The 12,808-nt window shown below is 42.3% G+C and overlaps 1 protein-coding gene and 7 non-coding genes across 8 annotated transcripts; 4 read left to right on the plus strand and 4 right to left on the minus strand.

Moving 5' to 3' along the window:
- Window positions 1-292: 292 nt before the first annotated feature.
- elac1 (elaC ribonuclease Z 1) lies at window positions 293-4,880 on the minus strand. The gene is made up of 5 exons (XM_071536211.1): window positions 4,645-4,880; window positions 3,309-3,515; window positions 2,603-2,661; window positions 1,576-1,786; window positions 293-967 (listed from the first exon to the last, which is right to left on the minus strand). The coding sequence occupies exons 1-5, from the start codon at window positions 4,799-4,801 to the stop codon at window positions 489-491; spliced, it is 1,113 nt and encodes a 370-aa protein (XP_071392312.1). The 5' UTR covers window positions 4,802-4,880; the 3' UTR covers window positions 293-488.
- Window positions 4,881-5,932: 1,052 nt separating this feature from the next.
- On the plus strand, window positions 5,933-6,051 carry LOC139658165 (5S ribosomal RNA). Its single transcript, XR_011696197.1, has one exon. It is a non-coding gene; the product is annotated as a 5S ribosomal RNA (ribosomal RNA).
- Window positions 6,052-6,451: 400 nt separating this feature from the next.
- On the minus strand, window positions 6,452-6,570 carry LOC139658166 (5S ribosomal RNA). The gene has a single exon (XR_011696198.1). It is a non-coding gene; the product is annotated as a 5S ribosomal RNA (ribosomal RNA).
- Window positions 6,571-9,330: 2,760 nt separating this feature from the next.
- LOC139658164 (5S ribosomal RNA) lies at window positions 9,331-9,449 on the plus strand. The gene has a single exon (XR_011696196.1). It is a non-coding gene; the product is annotated as a 5S ribosomal RNA (ribosomal RNA).
- Window positions 9,450-9,876: 427 nt separating this feature from the next.
- On the minus strand, window positions 9,877-9,995 carry LOC139658163 (5S ribosomal RNA). Its single transcript, XR_011696195.1, has one exon. It is a non-coding gene; the product is annotated as a 5S ribosomal RNA (ribosomal RNA).
- Window positions 9,996-11,239: 1,244 nt separating this feature from the next.
- On the plus strand, window positions 11,240-11,358 carry LOC139658169 (5S ribosomal RNA). Its single transcript, XR_011696200.1, has one exon. It is a non-coding gene; the product is annotated as a 5S ribosomal RNA (ribosomal RNA).
- Window positions 11,359-11,784: 426 nt separating this feature from the next.
- LOC139658161 (5S ribosomal RNA) lies at window positions 11,785-11,903 on the minus strand. The gene has a single exon (XR_011696194.1). It is a non-coding gene; the product is annotated as a 5S ribosomal RNA (ribosomal RNA).
- Window positions 11,904-12,498: 595 nt separating this feature from the next.
- LOC139658167 (5S ribosomal RNA) lies at window positions 12,499-12,617 on the plus strand. Its single transcript, XR_011696199.1, has one exon. It is a non-coding gene; the product is annotated as a 5S ribosomal RNA (ribosomal RNA).
- Window positions 12,618-12,808: the final 191 nt, after the last annotated feature.

The raw sequence follows: 12,808 nt of genomic DNA on the forward strand, positions 1-12,808 counted from the left end.
TTTGGATATAGAACTCAGCAAAATCAAGGAGAAAAACAAAAGGCTATACATTTCTGATTATGTATCAAAAACGTAAAACTGAAACCGGACAGACAGGTGTGAAACACCTTACCTCAAGGTAAATTGTATTATGAGCCAATTCTTAACAAAGGTAATCATACTGTACTTCGAGAGAATAAGGCCAGCAGTCAACTGGTAAATATGCATGTGATGGATGAAAATGTATCAATAACAAGTGTAAAGTCCAGAGAGTTTATTCAGCAGAACAAAGCTTTTTGACAAAAAGTGTGATTCTTATCCAAAAGTCTCCAAATCAAGTCCAACTCTGGATATGATCATACAATACACTGTAGGTGCTGGATTATAATGATCAGTTTGTATAAGGCCAGAGTAAACAGACAGGCATTAAAAAGTGTTTTATTTCATCCAGCCAGACATTCACTGACTCACTCAGTCTGTTTTTAATATAAAACCAAGGCAGCTGAGCGTTACTGCGGCCTTCTGAGCAGAACGGGCAGAGTGAGAAAGTCCTCAGCCAGCGTCACTTCCACTCCGCTGCCCTGCAGAGCGTCTTCAGCCTGTCTCTTGAGCTCCTCCACGTCGTCCTCGTCCCCGTCCCTCTGCAGGGCGCCGGGCTTGTACCTCTGACTGAAGTGGTACAGTACCAGCCGCCGCGCGCAACAGGCCCGGGCCACCGCCGCCGCCATTTTAGGCGTGCTGTGCCCGTGGTCCACCGCTTTCTCCCGGTGCTCGTCCCCCAGCGTGGCCTCATGGACCAAAACGTCCGCTCGGCTGCACGCCTGCAGCGGCCCTTCCCCCATGACGGAGCTGCAGTCCCCTAAAACACAGACTTTCCTCCCTGGTATGGGTTCTTCCAGTACCTCGCTAGGCGACACCACGCGCCCGCTCTCTAATGTCACCGACTCCCCGGCTTTCAGGCGCCCGTACAGTGGTCCTGGTTTCAGGCCTAGGGGACACAAAGTTGGCCCAGTCAAAGTTGTCTGCAACTACCATCAGGAGGACGCTTTTTACTTAAAGTACCTTACAGTGCTACGAGTGCATACATTTTTAGCATGGGTGACCCCAGTGGGAATCAATCCTGGCCATGTTAGTGCCATATTCTGGCCTACAAGTGATTCTGAAATAGAATTAAATTAAGTTTAGAAAGTAAAAAAACAAACAACATAAAAACAGCAAAGCACACATGATATATACAAGGTGTAAAGCGTTCGTTTGTTGTTCTATTTTCTTAATAAAACGTTTTATGCTCAGACCTTCATCAGGCAGAATTTTCTTTCTCAGTATCTACCTTTTTGGTTTTTGTCCTATGCACCTGTGCACCTCAAATACCTTCATGTGTGCAAAAAATATTTTTTCTTTATGCTTTTATGCTTACCTTGTCCATTGAGAACCCATTGGACACTTAGTTGGGGAACCTTCCATGTACTGTGACTGCACAGGTTTGAATTTGGGTGGTTATACTTTTTTTTCCTCTCTTAGCATTGCTGTCCTCTGTACTGTCCAAAAAAAATGAATAAAAAAAAAACACAAAGAAAGTGTCTCAAGTGGATTTACCTAGTTCCTTTAGTAGCTCGCTGTTCAGTCTCCCGGGCCGATCCCGCTCCTGAACGGAGAAGCCGAAGGAGGGGATGCGGTGGAACAACCTGAAGGCCTTGACCACAAACCTCTTGTCTTCAAAGAGGAGGTAACAGTCAGTGGAGACGTCCAGGGAAACGGTCCGCCCCGGGCGCTCCTGGGGGTGGAGAGGACCGGACTCTGCTGTCATCTAAAGAAAGGGGGAAACAAGACTAGGTCAAAACCTAGTATATGGTTGGACCGTGTTCCGGCCGACCAATGGTGTAACTTGATCACTCAGTCAGTCAGTCAGTGAGTGACAGACATTCGCGTTTATAGGGCTGGCCCGGCTGTTGCGGTCCAGCCAAAAAACAGTAGAATACACACCAGGGTTGGGGTCAATTCATGAATTAACTGAATCAATTACAATTCAACTGAGGAACTGGAATTGGAATTTGAAAAAACCTGAATGAAATTCTGTGAAATTACATTTTTTTTTTCTTACCACATATCTGAGATTACACATAGTGTTTTATATTATCAATACTAAATATCATAAAACGTTAAAGGGACCTTTCAGGGGTATTTGATGCATAACATGTAACTGTAATACATTATAACTGAATGTATTTTATTTGGTTAACCGTCTTTTATTTGATTCATAATGTTTGATTTATAATGTTGAGCAAGTAAAGACAACCTCTCTTAGAAGTGGAATTTAATGGAATTTAATTCTGTTTCCTGTTATTCAATTCCAGTTCTGTTTCCTGAGCTGGGTGCAAACTGGCAACCTTCCACTCACAAACCCCCTTCTCTAGCCTCTAGGCTACCACTGCTGAATTGAAATAAAAGATAATGCACTAACTCAAACACATGCACACACATTTCACTGTGTTGCAGTGTCCTGTATCAAATCAACCAACCATACAGCCACTAACACTGTGCTGTATTGTACTGTAGTGTTTTGTACTGCCCTGAGGAGTAAGATGTGATTTGTTATTGAATATGAATAACATCAATCACAAACCTCGAGGCTGAGCTGCCCCTCTGGTGGACTCTGGTCAGGAGTGGGCTCCAGCTCATGGACTGGAGTGAAGGACAGTAGCACAGAGTAGAGTACAGTAGAGCAGAGCAGATCAAGGCAGAGTACATTAGAATCAGTACAATAAAGATAATCTAGAATAGAGTAAAGTAGACCATAGCAGAAGTGATAATACTGGAGTGAAATGCAGCAAATAGAGAAAATCTTCATAGGCAGCAATGGACAACATTTTTTGTAGCCAAGTTATGGTATAAGAAAAAATAAAAAAATCATACATAACATTGTACAACATACAACAACCAGAGTCAGTAGAACTAGCAAAAATCAATATCTGTGGTTGAATCCTAATATCTACACTATGGACAACTGGACTTTTAGGGAATTTGGAAACGCATGATGGCTTAATGTGCAATCAATGACAAATTAATTCACAATTCCACAATACAGACACAGGCTGCCACCGATGCATGCACACCCTGAGGTGCCAATCACACTCCATTTCTTAACCGTTTTCTGTGTTTTCAGAAATATTACCAGCGTTCTCTTGAGGATGCTGTAGTGGACAACTGGCATGTTTAAATGTCCAACACATTACTGACTGTGGCTGTTTTTTTTGTTTTTTTGTCTGTGTCTTCAAGTCTGTCGTCTGCAGTGTGGACATTAGGACTGAGTCTGTACATGATGGACCTGCCTGCATAAGGGAAGAGAAGCTGCGACCCTGTGAGGCCCAGCGTCACCCTGAGGAAGTGTCTGAGGCCCCGGGGCCCGTAGATGTCCACAGTGGGCGGGTCCTGCGTGGGACTGGGGCTGCTGTTGAGACTGACGGTGCACAGCAGACCGGGCAGGCCGAACAGGTGGTCGCCATGCAGGTGGGAGATGAACACTTTGGTGATTCGACCTGGATGGAAAACATGATACAGTATGGAGACACTCCAGTAGATGTTACGGACATACAGCACTGAGGTCGTAGTTACATGGTCAGAGGGCAATTTGTCCACATTTCTTATGGTAGAGCTGGGAGATATATTGTTAAAATCAATATCACAATAATCATGAGGATTTTTTTTCGATATTGATACATATTGCGCGATATGTACAGTACTGTGCAGAAGTCTTAGGCACCCTAGATTTTTTATATAAATTTCTTAGAAGTCTTCGATATTTATTTGTTTCCTGCATTAGTGTGCCAGTAGACTGCTGTTTATTGTAAATTTTTGATATTCAGAAACTTTTAATTTCATTAGTTTTGAAAGCATCTTCACTTTATGGATTTCTTTGACATATGCCTAAGACTTTTGCACAGTACTGTATATGCAAAATCACTTTAAATAATCTAAATTAATGTTCATCCCATTGAACCGAATGGTAATGTGATGTCAAACAAAACTGACATTTTCAAATAATATTCCTACCATACTTCTTGTTGTCAGAGAATACAATTTGCTTGTTTTTGCTTGTGCGTTTTGCTTATCATCAATTTAGACAGCAGAATTGTGTATCATGATATCCCAAAATCACCATATCTCCACTACGATTCCACTGAAAAACAATAATCGATAATATTGAATTATCACCCAGCCCCAATGGCCAATGGTGGGTTGGTCATCCACTGTTTTCCATTAATTTCCAAACTGTGACAGGGTAGGCTGACAGGACATTGGTCCAAATTAGACACTCAGAGGCCTCATTTTTTACTCATGATCTTGTCAAGTCAAGAAATTATGGTGAAATCAGTTTTCATTTGAAGTCATTTTAAAACTGTTGCTACACCAATGCAAACACCCATCATAAGGTTTTCCTCAGGATGGGAAGTGGGAAGTGGGAAGAGGTTACAAGAGCTGAGGTGAATGTGAGTGCTGCTATGTTAACAAAAGAAAAAGAAAAAGAAAAAGAAAACATGAAGTACTTTCAAGGCCAACCAACAGCCAAGGCTTTGTTTTATTTTTCTTCTCAAATCCACAAACTTTGAAGGGTTTTCAGTGACCGTTGGGAGTCTGGGGACCCTGTATGAAGCCTGTCTAACTCACTGGCTCTCAGCTGGCTCCTCATCAGCTGGGTCTGGGTTCCCTCTCCGCAGTCAAACAGCCAGCACTCCCCCTCCGTCCGCAGCACGAGCGCCGAGGCGCCGCGGTGAGGCGACGGATAGGCGGAGCCGGTCCCGAGGAAAGTCACATCCATTGTCATTTTCCCTCTCCAAAATACGAAAACAACTACACAGAAACTCTACCTTGAACTGACTACCGCTTTCACGATGCAAGCGGCATGTCTCTGCTGTAAACACAGGCACGCGGTGATGACGTATGAGACGAGCGACGGGAACGGCGCATTCAAGTCATGTGGAATTACCATACATACGAGAAAAACCGTTCATATCAGCCTCGTACTGGTAATTATGTGGGATTTTTTATTTTTTAATTATCATTATCATTATTATTATTATTATTATTATTATTACTATTACTATTATTATTGTTATTATTATTGTTATTATTATTTATTGAACAATTCTCAATGTAGACCTATAAAGAATCACAGGACGTCGGATTAGTAAAATGGTCTTTAAACATTTTTTTTCTATCAGAAATAAAGTTTAGTATTAATATTACAGAATTTAACAGCGCCTCCAGTAGGTGGCGGTATGCAGCTTTTCGTGCGGGTATAAAGTAAAAGAAGAAGAAGTACAGGTGGCGGGAATGGGACTGGGATTTAAAAATGGCCTCCTCCTCCTCCTCCTCTTCAAGCCAGATCCTGTCAGTCAAACTCAACAGATTGTAAAAATATCTCCTGTGATTGTGAAGCCGAATATATGTTTTCTGTCCCGTAGAGGAATATGTGACGGTAAGCAGCAAGCATCGGGAAACAGACACATCACATGAGTCCAGAAGAGTCGAGCAGCGACAGACACCTGAAGATGATCAGGTAACGAGATTACACCTGTCTGTTTTTAGTTTGTTTTTGAAATAGGCCTATGATGTGAAAATCGGTATTCCCATGATGTCACATGAATTTGCTACCAATATTGTGCTTTGCCATGTGCACAGCTCAGTGGCTGTGGCTATTTGCACATAGTCACCTGTTAATTTATTACAATCACCTGTTATGCTGTTTTCCTACCAAGATGGCCGTGTGGTGAACGGCCGTGTAATAATGCAATGAATTGTTTGTCTTGGGATGTAGTCACGGTTTGATAAGCCATTGTGTAAGAGTGCTTCATCAGCTATTTTTTAATGATAATACAAATGTAAGAACTAGACTTAAGTGGCTCATTTTGAGTCTGAGCCATGTATAAAAAGCCTTCCCGTGGCAGTTATAATCGCTTACGGCCATACCACTCTGAACACGCCCGATCTCGTCCGATCTCGGAAGCTAAGCAGGGTCGGGCCTGGTTAGTACTTGGATGGGAGACCGCCTGGGAATACCAGGTGCTGTAAGCATTTTACTCTTCTGGACAGCAGAGGGCGCTGCTCTGTTCACACGCTCATGGAAAACCAGGAAAGTTCTGGCATTTTTAAATGGTTTTAAAACAGTTTTAATAATTTCCAGGCCTGGAGAAGCTCTAAAAAAAAATATAAATGGAAGAAAAAGTTGCTGAGATCTAGACTGTTTTGGAGCCAGCCACAGCCTTTTGGGACATTTGTCAGTATTCAAGAAAAAAAACAAAAATCAGCAACTTCACAAATAAAATGTAATGAGTTTTCCAATTTCTTTTTCTATTTATACATTTTCCATAACTACTCCAGGCCTGGAAAATACTATTTTAAAATGCCAGAACTTTCCTGCTTTTCCATGAGCGTGTGAACAGAGCAGCGCCCTCTGCTGTCCAGAAGAGTAAAATGCTTACAGCACCTGGTATTCCCAGGCGGTCTCCCATCCAAGTACTAACCAGGCCCGACCCTGCTTAGCTTCCGAGATCGGACGAGATCGGGCGTGTTCAGAGTGGTATGGCCGTAAGCGATTACTGCTGCCACAGAAAGGCGTTTTATACATGGCTCAGACTGGAATAACACATTGTCTTTTCAAAATGAGCCACTTGAGTCTAGTTCTTACATTTCTATTATCATTAAAAAAAGCATGAATGGTGATGAAGCACTCTTACACAACAGCTTATCAAACCATGACTACATCCCAAGACAAACAAGCACTAAAGCCACTGGCGGTGCTGAGGGGGGGGCAGTGCCCCCGTGACAACAAGCTTGGCCCCCGTAGCCCCCCTAAATGCAGAGTCTGAAATAACTGTTACAGAATTACTTTCTGCGATCACACCGAAAGCGGAAGACAAAAGCAACCCAACACATTTTCTAGTCGTACCCCTTAATGCGAAACTACGGAGCCCCTCTGGTGACATCTCATGTTAATAAAATAATGCATGGCCACAACTTGGTAACATAGGCCGTGCCAGGGAGGGGCTTGGGGGTGCTGTAGCTACCCCTAGGATAGCCATAGCACCCCCCTAGCACCCCCAATAAATTTCTGTGGTTTATTTAGAAATGTAAATTTTTAATGTGTGAATACTATCATTTTTATAATTTGAAAAATGAATAAATACATTAATAAAACAAACCGATTATTTTTAGACTAAAAAACATAAAGCCAACACAGGTGATCTGATTCGGCCAATGGGCGCAGCACGCATTGAACTTTTGACCTTCCACTTCCTGTTAGCCAGAGGCCAGAGCGCAATTTTTTGTATTAGCTAAGTTACCATGGATCGTTTTTTATTCCATAAACGTCCACGTGTGGAGATTCAATCAAAACGAGAGTTATTGTGAACCTAATACAGGTGATAATAGGTCTCATGAAGGTGTAGACACAACGCTAGTAGTCACTGACCAGGACCAAGAAAAGCTGGAGGATGGAGATGAGGAAGGGGACCTGCACCTGCCCGAGATATTTTGGTTTACAAGAAAATGTAAGACTCTTAGTTGCACTATAAAATTAAATTGCACATAATGGTAAGTAAATGATTTTTCCCCCTCTGTTGCCTATTATGAATTTAATGCATTTGGTGGTTGAGGCACAAATTCTGACTCCTTATAGTTTATCTCTATGCGATGCTCATTCACATAACATTAGGTCGATGGAGGAACGGAATACTGTTGATTCATTAGTCGAGGTGTTGGTAACTGGCAGCATGAGTTTGTGATCTCAGAATCTGAGGCTGAAATGTGCACAAACCTGTGTCTGTTGTTTGCTGCTTGTGTGCAAGCCCTGTCCGTGGCATAATTGTGTGAAATCTTATATTCAGAGAGGTGTGTTTACGCAGGCAGGCTTGTGAACCTTACATCTATATCCCATGAGCTGAATATCTCGCCTTGTGTTTAACACAGAATGACCATGTAACTGTCGCGGAGCGGGTACTGCGTATGTGCGCGCATGTGTGTACGTGAGTCGTGGGTGTTGCAGTAGAAATTAAACTGTGGCAACCAGCACATTAATGGGAAACACTAAATGTCAGAGCACCCTCGCTGAAAAGTCGAGCAACCCCATAGCACCAGCAAAAGAAAACCTCTGCCGCCGCCACTGCTTAGTAACACATGGGAATGAGATCCTTATGTTTGGGACTGAGAAGAAGCCGCTGCGTAGGTAAGTTTGAAGCATGCTATGGTGTTTTCAGGCTACATTAGTGATTAGATCTGCTGTGGACTTGAGCTGTAATCTGATGCGGTCTGTTGGCGTCTTGGCTGGAGAAGCCTTAGTCCAGCTGTGACTGATCTCATCTCTCCATGGGCACCTTCTGAAAAATTGTGTCTTTTCTACATCCCTTTTGTTTCAGTTATGAATATTCATCATGGACTGATAAGTAGTCCTAAACATCCCTATGCTATTTTTTTTAAATTGTATATTTTTTTTCTATCTTACTTTGGCTTTAGATAAATACAAAACAGTGCACATTATAGCTTACAGTCCTGAAGAACACTCATATTAACACTAGTAGTTGACCAACCAGCATCTGTTACTGCCCCCCTGATCAAAGCAGACTAGGACCGGGCCAGCTCCTTGGTGCCGAAATGCCCGCAATGCAGTGAGGAAAACTATATGACAACAAGACTAGGTCAAAACCTAGTATATGGGTGTGCCATGTGCCACGGCCAACCAATGGTGTAACTTCATCACTCACTCACTCAGTCAGTCAGTCAGTCAGTGAGTGACAGACATTCGGGTTTATAGGGCTGGCCCCGCTGTTGCGGTCCAGCCAACAATAAGGCCTAATGTAACTGGCCCCTCTACCAGTACAGCTGGCCCCGGCCTGGCTCCCCCAGTTGAAATGGTCTAGAGCTGCCACTGACTAAAGCAACATCACTTCTATAGTTTGAAAATTAACTTGCAGAGTTTTCGTGGCCAACGGTTCTCTCATGATTCCCAAGTGACGAATGAAAAACTAATTGCCAGGATAAACCAAAACTTGCTGAAAAAAACAAAACTGCAAGTTGATTTTCAAACAATGAAAGTGATGTTTAAGTGCTTGTTTGTCTTGGGATGTTCACCTTATGCTGCTCCGCCCACTTCACTATTTTAGCTCGTCAATCTGTTGTCAATATGGAAACGACGACTGAAATGTCATGTTTTGATAAGTCATTGTGTAAGAGGGCTTAATAGCCTCTTTTTTTAATGATAATAGAAAATGTAAGAACCAGCCTCGAGTGGCTCATTTTGAATAGCAATGTATTATTCCCAGACCGTGTATAAAAGGCCTTCCCGTGTCAGTAATTCTCGTTTACGGCCATACCACTCTGAACACGCCCGATCTCGTCTGATCTCGGAAGCTAAGCAGGGTCGGGCCTGGTTAGTACTTGGATGGGAGACCGCCTGGGAATACCAGGTGCTGTAAGCATTTTACTCTTCTGACCAGCAGAGGGCGCTGCTCTGTTCACACGCATTCATGGAAAAACAGGAAGGTTCTGGCATTTTTAAATAGTTTTAAAATAGTTTATAATTTCCAGGCCTGGAGAAGTTATAAAAAAATTATAAATGGAAGAAAAATGTCAAAGTCATTACGTTTTATTTGTGAAGTTGCTGAGATCTAGACTGTTTTGGAGCCAGCCACAGCCTTTTGGGACATTTGTCAGTATTAAAGATAAAACAAAAATCAGCAACTGCACAAATAAAATGTAATGACTTTTCCAATTTCTTCTTCCATTTATAATTTTCCATAACTACTCCAGGCCTGGAAAATACTATTTTAAAATGCCAGAACTTTCCTGCTTTTCCGTGAATGCGTGTGAACTGAGCAGCGCCCTCTGCTGGTCAGAAGAGTAAAATGCTTACAGCACCTGGTATTCCCAGGCGGTCTCCCATCCAAGTACTAACCAGGCCCGACCCTGCTTACCTTCCGAGATCGGACGAGATCGGGCGTGTTCAGAGTGGTATGGCCGTAAGCGATTACTACTGCCACGGGAAGGCTTTTTATACACGGTTTTATACATTGCTATTCAAAATGAGCCACTCGAGGCTGGTTCTTACATTTTCTATTATCATTAAAAAAAAAAAAGAGGCTATTAAGCCCTCTTACACAATGACTTATCAAAACATGACATTTCAGTCGTCGTTTCCATATTGACAACAGATTGACGAGCTAAAATAGTGAAGTGGGCGGAGCAGCATAAGGTGAACATCCCAAGACAAACAAGCACTTAAACATCACTTTCATTGTTTGAAAATCAACTTGCAGTTTTGTTTTTTTCAGCAAGTTTTGGTTTATCCTGGCAATTAGTTATTCATTCGTCACTTGGGAATCATGAGAGAACCGTTGGCCACGAAAACTCTGCAAGTTAATTTTCAAACAGTAGAAGTGATGTTGCTTTAGTCAGTGGCAGCTCTAGACCATTTCAACGGGGGGAGCCAGGCCGGGGCCAGTTGTACTGGTAGAGGGGCCAGTTACATTAGGCCTTATTGTGGTCATATAGTTTTCCTCACTGCATTGCGGGCATTTCGGCACCAAGGAGCTGGCCCGGTCCTAGCCTGCTTTGATCAGGGGGGCAGTAACAGATGCTGGTTGGTCAACTACTAGTGTTAATATGAGTGTTCTTCAGGACTGTAAGCAATAATGTGCACTGTTTGTATTTATCTAAAGCCAACTTTGGTAAGACAGAAAAAAAATATACAATTTTAAAAAAATAGCATAGGGATGTTTAGGACTACTCATCAGTCCATGATGCTTCTTCTCAGTCCCAAACATAAGGATCTCATTCCCACGTGTTACTAAGTCGTGGCCATGCATTATTTTATTAACATGAGATGTCACCAGAGGGGCTCCATAGTTTCGCATTAAGGGGTACGACTAGAAAATGTGTTGGGTTGCTTTTGTCTTCCGCTTTTGGTGTGATCGCAGAAAGTAATTCTGTAACAGTTATTTCAGACTCTGCATTTAGGGGGGCTACGGGGGCCAAGCTTGTTGTCACGGGGGCACTGGCCCCCCCCTCAGCACCGCCAGTGGCTTTAGTGCTTGTTTGTCTTGGGATGTAGTCATGGTTTGATAAGCCGTTGTGTAAGAGTGCTTCATCACTCTTTTTTTAATGATAATAAAAATGTAAGAACTAGACTCAAGTGGCTCATTTTGAAAAGACAATGTATTATTCCCAGTCTGAGCCATGTATAAAACGCCTTTCTGTTGCAGTAGTAATCGCTTACGGCCATACCACTCTGAACACGCCTGATCTCGTCCGATCTCGGAAGCTAAGCAGGGTCGGGCCTGGTTAGTACTTGGATGGGAGACCGCCTGGGAATACCAGGTGCTGTAAGCTTTTTACTCTTCTGGACAGCAGAGGGCGCTGCTCTGTTCACACGCTCATGGAGAAACAGGAAAGTTCTGACATTTTAAAATTGTTTTTAAAGTAGTTTAATAATTTCCAGGCCTGGAGAAGTTATAAAAAATTATAAATGGAAGAAAAATGTGGAAAAGTCATCACATTTTATTTGTGAAGTTGCTGAGATCTAGACTGTTTTGGAGCCAGCCACAGCCTTTTGGGACATTTGACAGTATTCAAGAATAAACAAAAATCAGCAACTTCACAAATAAAATCTAACGACTTTTTCAATTTCTTCTTCCATTTATAATTTTCCATAACTACTCCAGGCCTGGAAAATACTATTTAAAAATGCCAGAACCTTCCTGTTTTTCCATGAGCGTGTGAACTGAGCAGCGCCCTCTGCTGGTCAGAAGATTAAAAAGCTTACAGCACCTGGTATTCCCAGGCGGTCTCCCATCCAAGTACTAACCAGGCCCGACCCTGCTTAGCTTCCGAGATCGGACGAGATCGGGCGTGTTCAGAGTGGTATGGCCGTAAGCAATTATTGTTGCCGCAAGAAGGCTTTTTATAGATGATTTATGCTCGGATAATACATTACGGGTATCTTTTTAAAACAAGCCACTAAATGAGCCTAGTTCTTGCATTTCTATTATAATTAAACAAGGTGTGTAAAGCACATATCAAACCTATGGAAGCCTATTCCCGCCACTCAATAAAATAAAAAACGACTCAATTGTGAGTTGTTGTGTTTTTTTCTTGCAATCGTGACTTTATATCTCACAATTCTGACTTTTTATCTCTCAATTCTGACTTTTTTTCCCTCACAATTCTGACTTTATTTTCTCAGAATTCAGACTTTTTTTTTTTTTCTCACAAAAAATAAAGTCAGAATTCTGAGATATAAAGTCAGAATTGTGAGGGAAAAAAAGTCAGTCGTTTTTTATTTTATTGAGTGGCGGGAATGGGCTTCCATAGGTTTGATATGTGCTTGAGGTGTGCTTTACACACCTTGTTTAATTATAATAGAAATGTAAGAACTAGGCTCATTTAGTGGCTTGTAACCCGTAAGATACCCGTAATGTATTATTCGAGCATAAATCATCTATAAAAAGCCTTCTTGCGGCAGCAATAATCGCTTACGGCCATACCACTCTGAACACGCCCGATCTCGTCCGATCTCGGAAGCTAAGCAGGGTCGGGCCTGGTTAGTACTTGGATGGGAGACCGCCTGGGAATACCAGGTGCTGTAAGCATTTTACTCTTCTGGACAGCAGAGGGCGCTGCTCTGTTCACACGCTCATGGAAAAACAGGAAAGTTCTGGCATTTTAAAACAGTTTAAAATAATTTCCAGGCCTGGAGAAGTTACAAAAAATTATAAATGGAAGACAAATTCTATTTCTCTTTATCTACATTTCCTCCTTTGTGATTTGTATAGTTTTAATA

Source organism: Centroberyx affinis, unplaced genomic scaffold (assembly GCF_046629955.1).
Source record: "Centroberyx affinis isolate AG114_WGS23_722 - 3 ecotype Tasmania unplaced genomic scaffold, CSIRO-AGI_Caff_v1 ptg002840l_1, whole genome shotgun sequence".
Taxonomy (NCBI): Eukaryota; Metazoa; Chordata; class Actinopteri; order Beryciformes; family Berycidae; genus Centroberyx; species Centroberyx affinis.

Excerpts from the sequence above, each read along its gene's own strand:
- elac1 (XM_071536211.1), bottom strand. The coding sequence starts at position 4,801 with ATGACAATGGATGTGACTTTCCTCGGGACCGGCTCCGCCTATCCGTCG. Across the intron at positions 2,662-3,308 it reads GCTTCTCTTCCCTTATGCAG|TCCATGAGCTGGAGCCCACT; the intron begins GCAGGTCCATCA and ends CCTTCACTCCAG. Across the intron at positions 1,787-2,602 it reads AGGGGCAGCTCAGCCTCGAG|ATGACAGCAGAGTCCGGTCC; the intron begins GTTTGTGATTGA and ends CCCTTTCTTTAG.